Source organism: Leucoraja erinacea, chromosome 10, assembly GCF_028641065.1.
Source record: "Leucoraja erinacea ecotype New England chromosome 10, Leri_hhj_1, whole genome shotgun sequence".
Classification (NCBI taxonomy): domain Eukaryota; kingdom Metazoa; phylum Chordata; class Chondrichthyes; order Rajiformes; family Rajidae; genus Leucoraja; species Leucoraja erinaceus.
Genome location: NC_073386.1, coordinates 52,337,710 through 52,352,625, shown reverse-complemented (window position 1 = coordinate 52,352,625; position 14,916 = coordinate 52,337,710). Strand labels below are relative to the sequence as shown.

Sequence of the window (14,916 nt, the reverse complement as noted above, 5' to 3'; positions counted from 1 at the left end):
AATCAGGGCAAACTCAGGAGAACTCTTGAATGAACTCGTACAGTGGGACAGGGCTTTAAACCTGCTATGTATCAAATCACAAGAGGCTACATAAAATTGTGAGAGAGCACACACAATTAAGAGAGGATATATAAAATTAAGAGCGGAAATATAACATGATAAAATGACAAGGGACACTGACATAAAATTATAAAAATTTTATAAAATTTTATAAAATGACATAAAATTATGAGAGGCTATATCAAATAGTGAGAGGGCATATGACATTACGAGAGGGTGTATAAAATAATGAGAGAATACATAAAATTAAAAGATGCAATATAGAATAAGGGAGGAAATATACAAAATAAAAAGAATACATAAAATTATGATAGGGTGTGTAAAGTTATGAGAGTGTATATGAAATTAGAGGGTATGTAAAATTAAAGGATGCAATATAGAATGTCATAAGTGATAGGAGTAGAATTAGGCCATTCGGCCCATCAAGTCTATTCCGCCATTCAATCATGGCTGATCTGTCTCTCCCTCCTAACCCCATTTTCCTGCCTTCTCCCCATAACCTCTGACACCCGTACTAATCACAAATCTATCTATCTCTGCCTTAAAAATATCCACTGACGGCCTCCACAAAGAATTCAACAGATTCACCACCCCCTGACTAAAGACATTTCTCCTCATCTTCTTCCTAAAAGAACGTCCTTTAATTCTGAGGCCATGGCCTCTAGTCCTAGACTCTCCCACGAGTGGAAAGATAAGTGGATAAATACAATTATAAGAGGGATTTCCCCCTCATAATTTGTTATTCGCATTATCCTGTATCTGTAGTGTGGGCTGCTTGATTGTAATCATGTACAGTCTTTCCGCTGACTGGATAACCCACAACAAGCAACATTTCACTGCACACGTGACTATAAACAAAACTAAACTAATTATCAGAGGGTATATAAAATTAAAAAATACAATATAGAAAAAGAGACGGGATATAAAATTAAGAGAGGATATGTAAAAAGTTCCGATAGAAAATATAAAATAATGAAAAGGTGTATAAAATTATGAGGCATAGATAAGGTAGATAGAATCTTTTTCCTCAGGGTGGAAATGCCAAAGACTTAGGAGGCATAACTTTAAGGTGAAAGTTTAATGGGCCTGTCCCACTTACGCGACTTTTTCGCCGACTGCCGGCACCTGTCTTAGGTCGTTGCAGGTTGCCGAAAATTTTCAACATGTCGAAAATCCAGCGGCGACCAGAACATGATACGACACGTTGGGCGACTACTCACGATCATGCAGGCTTCACTCCGAGACATGTCACCGGATTATCGCCTGTATGGTCGTGAGTAGTCTCCTCAGTCGCCCAAAGAGTCATAGCGTCTTTCTGGTCTCCGCTGGATTTTCAAGATGTTGAACATTTTTGGCGACCGGCGACGACCTATGACAGGTGCCGGCAGTCACCGAAAAAGTTGCGTAAGTGGGACAGGCCCTTGAAGGAGATGTGTGGGGCAAGTTTTAGTTTTAAACACAGAGGGTGGTGAGTGGAAGGAATACGCTGCCAGGGGTGGTGGTGGAGGAAGATACGATAGTGGGGTTTAAGATGCGGTTGGATAGGCACATGGACATGCTGGAAATGGATCATGTGCAGGCAGAAGAGATTCATTTAGGGTAGACAAAAATGCTGGAGAAACTCAGCGGGTGAGGCAGCATTTGAGGAGCAAAGGAAATAGGCAACCTTTTGGGTCAAAACCCTTCTTCAGACTGATGTGAGGGTGGGAGGGGGGGTGGGAAGAAGAAAGGAAGAGGAGGAGCCAGTGGGCTGAGGGAGAGCTGAGAAGGCGAAGGGAAAGTAAGGACTACCTGAAATGAGAGAAGTCAATGTTCATACCGCTAGGGTGCAAACTGCTCAAGTGAAATATGAGGTGCTGCTCCTCTAATTTACGGTGGGACTCACTCTGGCCATGGAGGAGGCTGAGGACAGAAAGGTCGGATTCGGAATGGGAGGGGGAGCTGAAGTGCTGAGCCACCGGGAGATCAGGTCAAGCAATAGCTTTAAGGTGAGAGGGGCAAAGTCTTAAGGAGATGGGGGAGGTGCTTTTTGTTTTTGCACCCACACTCGCGCACACACACACACGCACGCACGCACGCACGCACGCACGCACGCACGCACACACTCCCACACACACACACACACACACACACACACACACACACACACACACCCCAGGGTTGTTGGTGGAGGCAGATACATTAGTGGCATTTACAAGACTTCTGTATAGGCAGAAGGAAATGCAGGGAATGGGATAAGATTTATGAATAGGATAAGAACATATGGGATAAGAACAGGATAAGAACAAGGGATAAGTATGGAATAAGAACATAGAACAGTACTGTCTGTACTGTACACAGCACAAGCACAGGCCCTTCGGCCCACAGTGTCCATGCCGAACATGATGCCGACCTCTCTTATCTACCTACAAATGATCCATATCCATTTTTCTGTATGGTGATGGGTTGCCAGGGGTGGTGGTGGAGGCAGATATGATAGGGAATATAAAAGGCTTTTGGACAGGAACATGGTCAGGTCAGGGGGAGTTCCCCCCCGCCACGGGTACCATGTAACCCCGTGCTACCTGCTCCATGGTCGGATAGTCGGTGACTAAACCGTCTCCCCCACCTGGTTTGCCAGGTGAGGAGGGGGCTGTGGACCCCCAGCAGGAGCAAAAACAAGACCTGTCAAAGGGCGGATGAGCTTCTAGCAAGCCAACGGCCATCCACACTTCAGTAGAAGTTGCGATCATTGTCATACATAGCATTGTAAGGAATGATGATAAAGCACAACACACCAAGGTCCTATACTTCCAGCGGTGGAAGTCCGCAGGAACTGGAGGACAGAGGCGTGTGGTGCGTCCATCACTGTTCCCGTTGGAAACCAGCACCACTGTGTCGCTAATGTTTTCAACGATGATGAATGAACATGGAGGAGCAGAGAACAGGGAGATATGGATCAGGTGCAGGCAAAGGAGATTTGTTGTGGCATCGTGTTGGGCATGGACATTGCGGGCGGAAGGAGCTGTTTCTATGTTCTATGTTCCAAACCCTCTCTGCACCCTCCCCAAGCTTCTCAGCCCACACACACAGTGCAGAGATTAACATCAGGGTCCACAACTAAAGGTCACTACCAGTGATGGAAATGGGGGGGGTTACGCAGGGGGACGGCGTTCCCCTACTTTTCAGTTTATGTCCAATTTCTGTACTAGAAGGGAGTCAGAGACGCACGTTTATGAATACGGAAATACGAATTCACATTGTTAAATACGGATTTTTTTAAAAACCCATTAGTTTTCTAAAAAAGTGAACGTGGATAATCGTTACAACGAGTCACCGCTGCACCGGCCATGAGACAAAAATGATTTGTTAACTACCACTGTTAGCACTTGTCAACAGCCAGTAGTTAACACGTAGTTATACAATGTTTCATCAATACATCGATCCACATTCCTCAGTAAATAATCCTCCGTCAGTTTCGCCACCTCCAACGTGACCCCACTACTAGCCACATCTTCCCATCTCCCCCCATATCTGCCTTCCGCAAAGACCGCTCCCTCCATAACTCCCTTGTCAATTCTTCCCTTCCCTCTCGGTCCACCCCCTCCCCGGGCACTTTCCCTTGCGGCCGCAGGAGATGCAACACTTGTCCCTTTACCTCCCCCCTCAACTCCGTTCAGGGACCCAAGCAATCGTTCCAGGTGCGACAGAGGTTTACCTGCATCTCTTCCAACCTCATCTATTGCGTCCGCTGCTCTAGATGTCAGCAGATCTATATCGGTGAGACCAAGCGGAGGTTGGGCGATCGTTTCGCCGAACACCTCCGCTCGGTCCGCAATAACCTAGCTGACCTCCCGGTGGCTCAGCACTTCAACTCCCCCTCCCACTCCGCCTCCGACCTCTCTGTCCTGGGTCTCCTCCATGGCCACAGCGAGCAGCACCGGAAATTGGAGGAACAGCACCTCATATTCCGTTTGGAGAGTCTGCACCCCGGGGGCATGAACATCGACTTCTCCCAATTCTGTTAGTCCTTGCTGTCTCCTCCCCTTCCTCAGCTCCCCTGCTGTCTCCTCCCACCCTCCAGCCTTCCGGCTACTCCTCCTTTTCCCTTTCTTGTCCCCACCCACCCCCACCCCTGATCAGTCTGAAGAAGGGTTTCGGCCCGAAACGTTGCCTATTTCCTTCGCTCCATAGATGCTGCTGCACCCGCTGAGTTTCTCCAGCTTTTCTGTGTAACCCTCAGTAAATGTAATTGTGTTTTGACCAAGTATTAATGACGCCGTGTTCCTTTGAATAAAATTCATGGGAGAATTTCTTAAAACTCACTGTCATTGAGGGCTCCGGACCGCGAGCATGGGCCTCTTCCTGGTGTGCAGGTAAAGTCATTCACCCATGTTATATTTAAGAAGGAATTGCTCCCCATCTTGTCTCTCTCTCGCTCTCTCACTCCCTCCCTCTCACCCTCTCGCCTCTGCATTCCCGGAATCATTTGGCGTTTTGCGGTGATGGCTGCATCTGCGGTTCCTTCCTGTTGGGGGGGGGGGGAGGGGGAGCCCTGGCCCGTGGCAGTCCCTGATACGTTCTCTCCACGGGTGCCACCTGGCCCGCTGAGTTCCTCCAGCACTCTGTGTTTTTCGTTTGGCTCTGGAGTAGAATGTGGACACGGGGGGCTGGGATGGCTCAGTGGGATGGGCGGCGGCTCTGGGGAGAGGGTCTTCTCTCCAGAGTCGCTGCCTGTCCCGCTGAGTTACTCCAGCTTTCTGTCTGTCTTTAATTTCAGAGTTAAATGAAAAACACAGAGTGCTGGAGGAACTCAGCGGGCTAGGCGGCATCTGTGGAGGAACAGGATTAGGAGTTATTTCGGGCCAGGGTTCTTCTTCAATAGGAATTAACTGCAGATCAAAGATACTAGAGCGGATACTAGTATCTTTGCTGAAGATCAGGCATGATATTCTTCCGATTTAAATCGGAATTCAGATTGTATTGTTTTCCTACTTGTCAATTTTTTGTGCCTGATTATTTGGCGGCCATCAACCGCTGTCTCTAAGGGGGTTGCGTCCAATCATCGACCAGCTTCCCTTAAAATTCCCATCCAATTAACAAATCGGTATCCTCCCGTCCAATCAACCGCTGTCTCCCAAGGCATTGTGTCCATTCACATAATGCGCTGGTCACTCGGCGGCCAATCAGACAGAGTCTCCGAGAGGCGTTGTGACCAATCACCGACCTATATTTGTTATACCTATCTTTATTTGACTGAGTTACTGATACAATGTGCATGTAATCATCTAACCAGTGCAAATTGGCTCAAAATGGCTCTGAAATTCACCATATTACAAAAGTATTTCTCATGGGGGGCTTATAGTGCCCCCCCCCCTTCCTTCCCAACCTCAGCCTCACGGACCTTAATGTACCCCTAGTTCCTAAAACCCATTTCCATCACTGGTCACTACAACCTGGCTCAGTTCCCTGCAGGCATCCGATCCTCACTGGCTCAAAAAGACCCAACTTTATAAATGATTAGCAGAAATAAATTCATGGAAATGTCCATCGACAGTTCAGCTCCAAGCTTTTTTTCCTTTAAGGTTGTTTGTTTGTTTATAAACGCAGTCCCATTTTTATTTGGCACCTGGGAGTTTATACGCTGGGAACGTCTCTCTCCGCTGGGCTTGTGTGAAAGGTTGTCGAGGGCTGGCAGGCGATCTTCTTTGATTTCACTCGACGGGGCACTGATCCAGTGATGATGGTCAGTCAGGCATGATTTATTTCAGCAGGGAGCTGATTGAGTGCGGTCCTAGTGGTGCAGCGGGTAGAGCCGCTGCCTCGCAGCGCCAGAGGCCCTGGTTCGATCCTGACCTCAGGTGCTGTGCGTGCGTGCGGAGTCTGTACATTCGCCCTGTGATCGCGTGGGATTCCTCCCACATCACAAGGACACGCAGGCTTGAATCTGACGAAGGGTTTCGACCTGAAACGTCTCCTCAGGTCTGAGGACGGGTTCCGACCCAAAGCATCACCCATTCCTTGTCACCAGAGATGCTGCCTGACCTGCTGAGTTACTCCAGCAATTTTGTGTCTATCATCGGTGTAAACCAGCATCTGCAGTTCCTTCATGGCCAAACGTAGGCAAATATGATTAGCTTACATGGGTCACCTTGTTCGGTGTGGATGGGTTGGGCTGAAGGGCCTGTTTCCAGTATCACTCTCAGTGTATCTGCGTAGCCAATAAAATAATTCACAAACCAACATTATGCAAGCAAAAGGCAATAGGATCCATGTTGTCTCAAGCTCACTGCACCTTGAGCTGGAGAACACACTTCATTCGTTCTACACCGGCACTACAATGTGAATTGGAGGCGTGGTGACAACCCAGCCCTTTACCACCGCTCCTGAACTTTGACCTCCCCCCAGAGGTTAAAGATGGCGGCGCCAGCCTGCCTTGTACAGCCCCAACATTACCGTCCACTGGGACCTTCCACTCACCGGTAGATTGGATCCTGCATGATCAACATCTTGCTCTCATCCCATGTCCATTCTTTTTTCTGAAGGAAATACAAACAAAAGGCAAAGTCACATTGGGTCATGGAGTCGCACAACTCCTCAATGCCGACCAAGATGCCACATCCAAGCTCGTCCCATTTGGGAAATTAGGCCCATATCCCCTTCACCTTTCCATCCATGGATGTACCTGTCCAAGTGTCTTTTAAATATTGATATTGTATCTACCTCAACTACCTCCTCTGGCAGCTCATTCCAAATACCCACCACCCTGTTTGTGTAAAAAAGTTTCCATTAAATCCTATCACTCTCACCCTAAACCCAGGTCCTTTGGTTCTTGATTCCCCTACCTTGGGTCAAAGACCTGCATGAAGTAGATGTGGAGAGGATGTTTCCACTAGTGGGACAGTTTAGGATTAGAGGGCACAGCCTTAGAATTAAAGGAGGCATCTTTCGTGAGGAGTAATTTCTTTAGCCAAAGGGTGGCGAATCTGCGGAATTTGTTGCCAAGCATTGGCAAGATCGTTGTGGAGGGCAAGTCATTTGGGTATTTTTAAAGCAGAGATTGATAGTATTTTTTGATTAGTAAGGGCGTCAAAGGTTACAGGGAGAAGGCAGGAGAATGGGTTTGACAGGGAAAGATCAGCCATGATTGAATGTCGGAGTACAATCGATGGGCCAAATGGCCTGATTCTTCTCATTTCATAACATGAACTCTGTGCATTCACCCTGCCATTTCCCCTCATTAACAGAGCGACAGGTATACGTTTATTGGTTGACCTTCTGGGGAACAAGGTGAAGTGTCAACTAATTTGAGCAACAACTGAAGTAAAGCCTAAATCTTTGCTGTAGGATTTTTGTGCCGTTCAGGCTGCCCTTGGTTCATGCTGGCTCCAATTCTTGCACCAGGATCATTGAATTGAAAAATCACAGACAAATATAGTGCCACAGCCAACAATGGACCATTGTGGGCTCCACCTTTTCTTGATCATCGTTGCATGCTTTGATTTGTCCCTTTGCATACCTTTCACTCATTTGTTCTTTGTATTCATATATTCATATTTTCATAATTATATATGCGTACTACAGTGTCAAACAAGTGCCATTATATCATGAAGGTGTGTCACATTAACAGTTTGTATTCCCTTAGGTGTAGGAGATGGAGTGAGATTTGGTTGAGGTGCTTAAATACCAAACAGAAGTGATAGGATAAAAAATATATTTTTTTAAAGGTACAGCATGGAAACAGGCCCTTCAGCCCACCGAGTCCATGCCGACCATCGATCGACCGTTCACACTGGTTCTATGTTATCCCACTCTCTCATCCACTCCCAACACACTGGTGGGAATTGTACAGAGGCCAATTAACCAACAAAAGCGCACATCTTCGGGATGTGGGAGGAAACTGGAGCACCCGGAGGAACCGCTCGCAGTCACAGGGAGAACGTGCAAACTCCACACGGATAGCACCCCAGGCCAGGATTGAACTGGTGTCCCTGGTGCTGTGAGGCAGTGGCTCTACCAGCTGCTCCTATGATTTTTTTCCCATCAGCGATGGTAGGCAAGGGATTTATAGTTGGTGGCTGAACACAAACAAATGAACCCCTTGGATCAAAATTGGCATCGAATAACAGTGACACCAATATTGTACTTGAAGTCAAATCATCCAATCCACTCCCACTCAATTGCACCAAATTCTTCCCAGCTGCTATCAGGCAACTGAACCATCCTATCACCTACTAGAGAGCGGTCCTGAGCCACCCTCTACCTCATTGGAGACCCTCAGACTATCTTTAATTGGACTTTACTGGACTTTATCTAGCACTAAACGTTATTCCCTTTATCCTGTATTTGCAAACTGTGGACGGTTCGATTGTAATCATGTATTGTCTTTCTCTGACTGGATAGCACACAGCAAACGTTTCTCATTGTACCTCGGTACACGTGACAATAAACAAAACTAAACTGAACGACACTGAACCAAACTACACTGAACTATAAACTAAAATAAACTCAATTCAACCAAACTAAGCAACTTAATGTTCCTATATATACACAGGAGAGGTATGGTGCAACACAACTTCGGAATTAAACCGACTTACGGACTGGGTGATCGGTGGGGAGAGAAATGAAGCAGGTATATCATCACTTTTTTTTCCTTCTGTGTTTGTCTTTTTATTTCTTCACGTCTTTCTCATTTATTTTACTTACTCACTCATCGACTACACTTATTTGGTAGTTTAAGGGTTGTATTCTTACACATTCACTTTTTCTCTCATTTTCTCTCTTTCTTGCTTTTTCCCTCTTTTTCTATTTCATCTTAGCTAAAAATGAAAATTGAAGCTGTACAATAAATGTATTATGTCATATGCTGCGGTTTATACTTTTGTACACTGCTTCTAATAAAAATAAATTAAAAAAAATAATAATAATATATATATATACACAGGAGAGGCAAAGTTAATAGGCAACAGAACGTAAATCAAGACACATCGTGCTTTTTTAATGATAATAATCATTGCTAATCAACATTACTACCAATGATATTAATTATCTCAAGGATGAGATCTCGGTTCTTCTGACTTAAATTGTTGTTGATTAGAATCTTCTAAAAATATGCCTCCGTCGCTGTCCTTGGTTATTTTAATCTCATTTAACCTTCTCTCTCGATTTGACCCCGACATCACTTTGACTCTTTATTTTCTTTCTGTACTTGAGTTGACTTTGAACTCGCTACATGTCTTAGATCGCTCCTTGCTTCACTGATTACGGAGCTGTGCTGTTGCCTTCGCTCCTCGGTCACCTGTGCCAGCCAGTTGCAGAACAAGATCAGGTCAAGTGCAAGCCATTTCCCTCCTGGCCTCAGCATGTTAACGTCACATTGTTTGGAGTGAATCCGTTCTACAAGTTATTGACACAACGGCGGCACAGTGGTAGAGTTGCTACCTTCGCCAGAGGCTAGGGGTTAAATCCCGACTAAGGATGCTGTCCGTGTGTGGAGTGTGTACGTTGTCCCTGTGATCCCCGTGGGTTTCCTCCAGGTGCTCCGGTTTCCTCCCACATCCCAAAGACTTGGCGCCGTCAGCGATGGCAGCCTCGCCAACAGTCTGTCTGCCTTTTCCTCTTTTTTGTTATTTTTAGAGTGTTTTAAAAAGTATGTGCTAAAGTTCTCTGGTTTGATTTATGTGTGCGGAGGGGGGGGGGGTGTTGGGAGAAACTATTTTCAATCTCTTACCTTGCCGGAGATGCGATTGTTTTCCGGGTCGTATCTCCGGTCGCTCTGCGGCCTAACATCGTGGAGCTGGCGGCCTTGCTCGAGATTGACTTTGAGCCCCACCCCCCGTGGGGACGTGGACTTACTATTGGAGCCTGCGATCCCTTGCCTGGGATCGACGCTCCAACCGCGGCCTGCGGATTCCAACATCGAGGAGCTCGCAGTCTCGGGTAGAGACTGATGTCGGGAAGCTCCAAGCCACACGAGGTTGGACCAACCCTGACCCGGGTCCGATCGCCCGGCGCGGGGGAGCTGAGATCCCCGCGATGCGGGAGCTTGATCGCCCCGATGCAGAGTCCTCGACCACCGGTTGTGGGAGCCAAGATCGTCCCGTCAACGGAAGGTTCGAGTGCCCCGACCGCGGGAGAACAAAGAAGGGGAGAAGATTGAACTATTTTTGCCTTCCATCACAGTGAGGAATGTGGAGGAGTCACTGTGGTGGATGTTCATGTTAAACATTTATTTGGGTGTCTTGTTGCTTTTTATTGGTATGACTGTTTGACAAATCAAACTCCTCGCATGTTGCAAAACATACTTGGCTAATAAAGTACTATTATGATCATGATTATGGTTTGTAAGTTAATTGTTATTTTGTAGGTTGTCCCTGAGGTGTTGGATAGAACTAGTGTACGGGATGATCACTGGTCCGTGCCGGCACGACAGGCTGAACGTACTGTTTCCACACTGTATCTCTAAAACTAAAAACTAAAACAAGGAACTGCAGATGCTGGTTTACTAAAAAAGAAACAAAGTGCTGTCTATCTCTGTCTCCATCACAGGAGTCAGGCTCCATTATAAACCTACCACTCCCACAGCTATTTGGTCTATACTTCTCCCCACCTTGCCTTTTGCTGTTCCCTACTCTCAATTCCTCCGTCACTGCCGCATCTGCTCGTAAGTTGATGTGTTCCCTACCAGGATATCCGGGATGTCCTCATTCTTCAGAGAACGTGAGTTCCTCCGTCCTATGATGGATGTCGATATCTCGGGCGGCACGGTGGCACAGTGGTAGAGTTGCTGCCTTACAGCGCCAGAGACCCGGGTTCGATCTTGACTACGGGTGCTTGTTCGTTCGAGTTTGCACGTTCTCCCTGTGACCAAATGGGTTTTCTCCGAGATCAGAAGGTCATAAGGGATAGAAGTTTTGGGCCATTTGGCCCATCAAGTCTACTCCGCCATTCAATCATGGCTGATCTATCTCTCCCTCCTAACCCCATTCTCCTGCCCTCGCAGCATGGTCGGAGGAGGTAACAGGTAGGTCGTAGGTAGGTCGGGATGCTAGTCGTAGGTACTCGTGGCATCAAGTAGGTCGGGGCGTTTTTTCAACATGATTAAAAATGTTCACGAGTAAAAAAGGTCGTGAATTAGGTCGTGAAAGTGGGACAGGACCTTTAGACCTTCCAATTCCACCAACTCTGCTGATTTCTCCCGGCTCACCTTAAACTCCAAAATTCTCTCCAAAATATTCCCTGAATCTCCACTTTAATCTTCCTTTAAAACAGTAGCGAAAACTCATCTCTTATTTGCTCAACTATCACACGGTCCAATGACAATGGAAAGGATGTTTCCGCTAGTGGCAGAGTCTAGGACTAGAGGTCATAGCCTCAGAATTAAGGGACGTTCCTTTAGGAAAGAGGAGAGATTTCTTTAGTCAGAGGGTGGTGAATCTGTGGAATTCATTGCCGCCGCATTGAATGGCAGTGTAGAATGGCTTAATTCTGTTCGTATCACTTACGACCTTATGACAAAGTTTGTCTGTCTAAGACTGTGAAAACCTTTGGAATGTCTTCAGAAGATAAAGATGCCACATGAATATCTACAAAAAAAGGACCCAGAGTGCTGGAGTAACTCGGTGGATCAGGCAACATCCCTGGAGAACATGGATAGGTGACGTTTCGGGTCGGGACCCTTCTCCAGACTATCCCGATCCAACATCCTGAATTTCGAAACATCACCTATCAATGTTCTCCAGAGATGCTGTCTGATCCGCTGAGTTACTCCAGCACTTTGTGTGTTTTTTTCATAAAACAGCATCCGCAGTCTCTTGTATCGACATGAATATCTGTAAATATCACAGGCCAAAGATGTGCAGGTTTGTATGTTAATTGGTTTCTGTAAACTGTCCCTAGTGTGTAAGACAGTGCTAGTGATCGCTGGCCGGTGCAGACTCGGTGGGCCGAAGGGCCTGTTTCCTCACTGTATATATAAAGTCTAAAGTATGAACATTAAATTCTCCAATTCCAGATAAACCCCATCGTCTAACCCCTTCCCCCATCTTTGTTATTTTACTGTTGAATGTGGCTTTGTTTTCTAAGTTACAGCAGTCTAAAACATTTCTTTTAATGGACTTCCAGACTGCAATGGCCATTGAGTTGCTTCTAAAGCTCACCATGTTGTAAGCTTTTGATGGCACTGTGCCTGTTCTCGCTGGATTTTAGAAGGATGATAAGTGGGGACCTCATTGAAACTTACCAAATAGTGAAAAGCCTGGATGGAGTGGATGTGGAGAGGATGTTTCCACTAGTGGGAGAGTCTAGGACCAGAAGGGCTGGCCTCAGAATAAAAAGATGTACCTTTAGAAAGGAGATGAGGAGGAATTTCTTTAGCCAGATACTGGTGAATCTGTGGAATTCATTGCGAGATGGCTGTAATGGCCAAGTCGGGTATTATTAAAACAGAAATTGACTGATCCTTGATTAGTACGGGTGTCGGGGGTTATGGGGCGAAGGCGGGAGAATGGGGTTGAGTTGGAAAGAGAGAATAGCCATGATTGAATGGCTGGGAAGACTCGATGGGCCGAATGGCCTGATTCTGTTCCTATGACTAACGAACTGATGCATAATTTATGGAGTGCACTTTCCCCAATGCAAATTTTGCTGATTGCAAACTGGGAATGGTATAAAAACGCTGTGCATAAATTAAGATATTTTTTGCATGCAGTGGCAGGGCACAAGAGATATAATGTTCCAAAAGCACTTACGAGGAGAGTCATCCAAAATGTAGTCGGAGTTACTCTCCTGTCATCCTCCTTCGCTTCCAGATTCTTCACCATCTAAAGTATGGAACAACACAATCAATAACCCAATATAGCAAAGCACCAACATATCACCACAGCAAAGATCTTCTTTCCTGTTGAAACATAGAAACATAGAAAATAGGTGCAGGAGTAGGCCATTCCGCCCTTCGAGCCTGCACCGCCATTCAATATGATCATGGCTGATCATCCAACTCAGTATCCTGTACCTACCTTCTCTCCATACCCCCTGATCCCTTTAGCCACAAGGGCCACATCTAACTCCCTCTTAAATATAGCCAATGAATTGGCCTCAACTGCCTTCTGTGGCAGAGAATTCCACAGATTCACCACTCTCTGTGTGAAAAATGCTCTTCTCATCTCGGTCCTAAAAGACTTCCTCCTTATCCTTAAACTGTGACCCCTTGTTCTGGACTTCCCCAACATCGGGAATAATCTTCCTGCATCTAGCCTGTCCAACCCGCCTATGTACAAATGTTACATGCAGAATAATAGTTGGGCACCTGGTTGTGAAGTCTATTTTTGCATAGGATAGAGAGAGTTGGATCTAGCTCTTGGGACCAACAGAATCGAGGGATATGGGGAGAAGGCAGGAACGGGGTACTGATTCTGGATGATCAGCCATGATCATATTGAATGGCGGTGCTGGCTCGAGGGGCTGAATAGCCGACTCCTGCACTTATTCTCTACGTTACTATGATAGTGGAGGTAGTTGAGGCAGGTACTATAATAGTTAGATTAAACGAGTACTTACCAGTATGAAGTTTGATCTGTATTTTATGAGGAGTTACGGTGAGGGATTAAGTGAAGAACCCAGCAGGTACTGCGCATGCGGCATACTTCGAAGCAGCGGTGTGGAATCACAGAATAGACACAATATTTGAAGTAAGATAGTAAAGATCACGAGACATCAGTTTATTAGCTTGATCTATATAATGAGGGTGGGAGCGGCGGGCACTTAATCCCTCACCGTAACTCCTCATAAAATACAGATCAAACTTCGTACTGGTAAGTACTCGTTTAATCTAACTATTTTACTTCGGAGTCACGTGAGTGATTCCGTGAAGACTTCAAAGGTCTGTGATTTCAAACCGTGTAACAGTTTTTATTTCACTCACTGCCGAAGTTTATGAGGGAGGAAGTGTTATCGTAATCAACCAGTTGATCTGCTTTCAAAAGAAACAGAAAGGTATTTGTTAACAATAACAACATAAAAGAGCTCCTCTGAGCTTAAATTAATATTGCAGTTTGTAATATTCTCCTGCAATTAAATCAGGTTTATCAACGGTTTATAATAAAAACAAAATGTTCTGAACGCCGTTCCCTTGACCATTCTGCCGTATTGAAAATGTGGTCAACCGGGATGTCCATTCGTTCAGCCGCTGATACCAATGCTGCCCTAGTGGAATGGGATTAAATGTATTATTATCTATTCCGGCAGCTTTCGGTACCTGTTTGAGCCACCTTGGAGTGGTTTGGCTCATACCCCGTCTTGGGTTACTGTGGTTGACCCATAGGCTTTCCTCTCCCTCTAAGATTGTGGGTTGTGTCTATATATAGTAGTAGATGGGTCACCACACTCAACCTGGACTCTGGTGGGTAGGCCCGGAATCCCACCAGTGAATTGGGCGTTCCTGGTCCATATAGCCATATAACGACTACAGCACGGAAAACACAGGCGATCTCGACCCTACTAGTTCGTGCCGAACTCATAATCTCGCCTAGTCCCATATACCTGCGAGTTAGATTTTACCAGACCTAAATATGAACGTGATGCGTCTGGGGTAATCACCATGTTATCCAGTCTGGTTTATGGAGTGACCGGACTCTGTGAGCGTGTACGAGAGCCATAAGCATGAGCGTTTTTTAAAAACATAGATTAAGCAAGCTGAGGGATCTGGCTGGTGCCATCTCTGAGACATGTCAATGTCACACCAAAATCCCATACATGGGTATATACCTGGGTGTTTTGGGGCTTATATTATAGTTGCCCTTCATACCTTCAGTGGATGGGATCCCATGCTCTGCTGACATGCTGTTTTAGATAAGCAGATAAGGCGCTCCATGCTGTATT

General features: G+C 46.0%; 1 protein-coding gene across 2 annotated transcripts in view; it reads right to left on the bottom strand.

Annotated features, from left to right (window-relative positions):
• Positions 1–14,916, bottom strand: part of nos1apa (nitric oxide synthase 1 (neuronal) adaptor protein a) — a 214,920-nt gene that overhangs the window by 26,509 nt on the left and 173,495 nt on the right. For both annotated transcript variants that reach the window (XM_055642309.1, XM_055642310.1), the window contains exons 4-5: positions 12,789–12,860; positions 6,520–6,578 (exon numbers count right to left, since the gene is read on the bottom strand). In XM_055642309.1, coding sequence (XP_055498284.1) covers positions 6,520–6,578; positions 12,789–12,860 — 131 coding nt within the window. The remainder of the gene's footprint in view (positions 1–6,519; positions 6,579–12,788; positions 12,861–14,916) is intronic.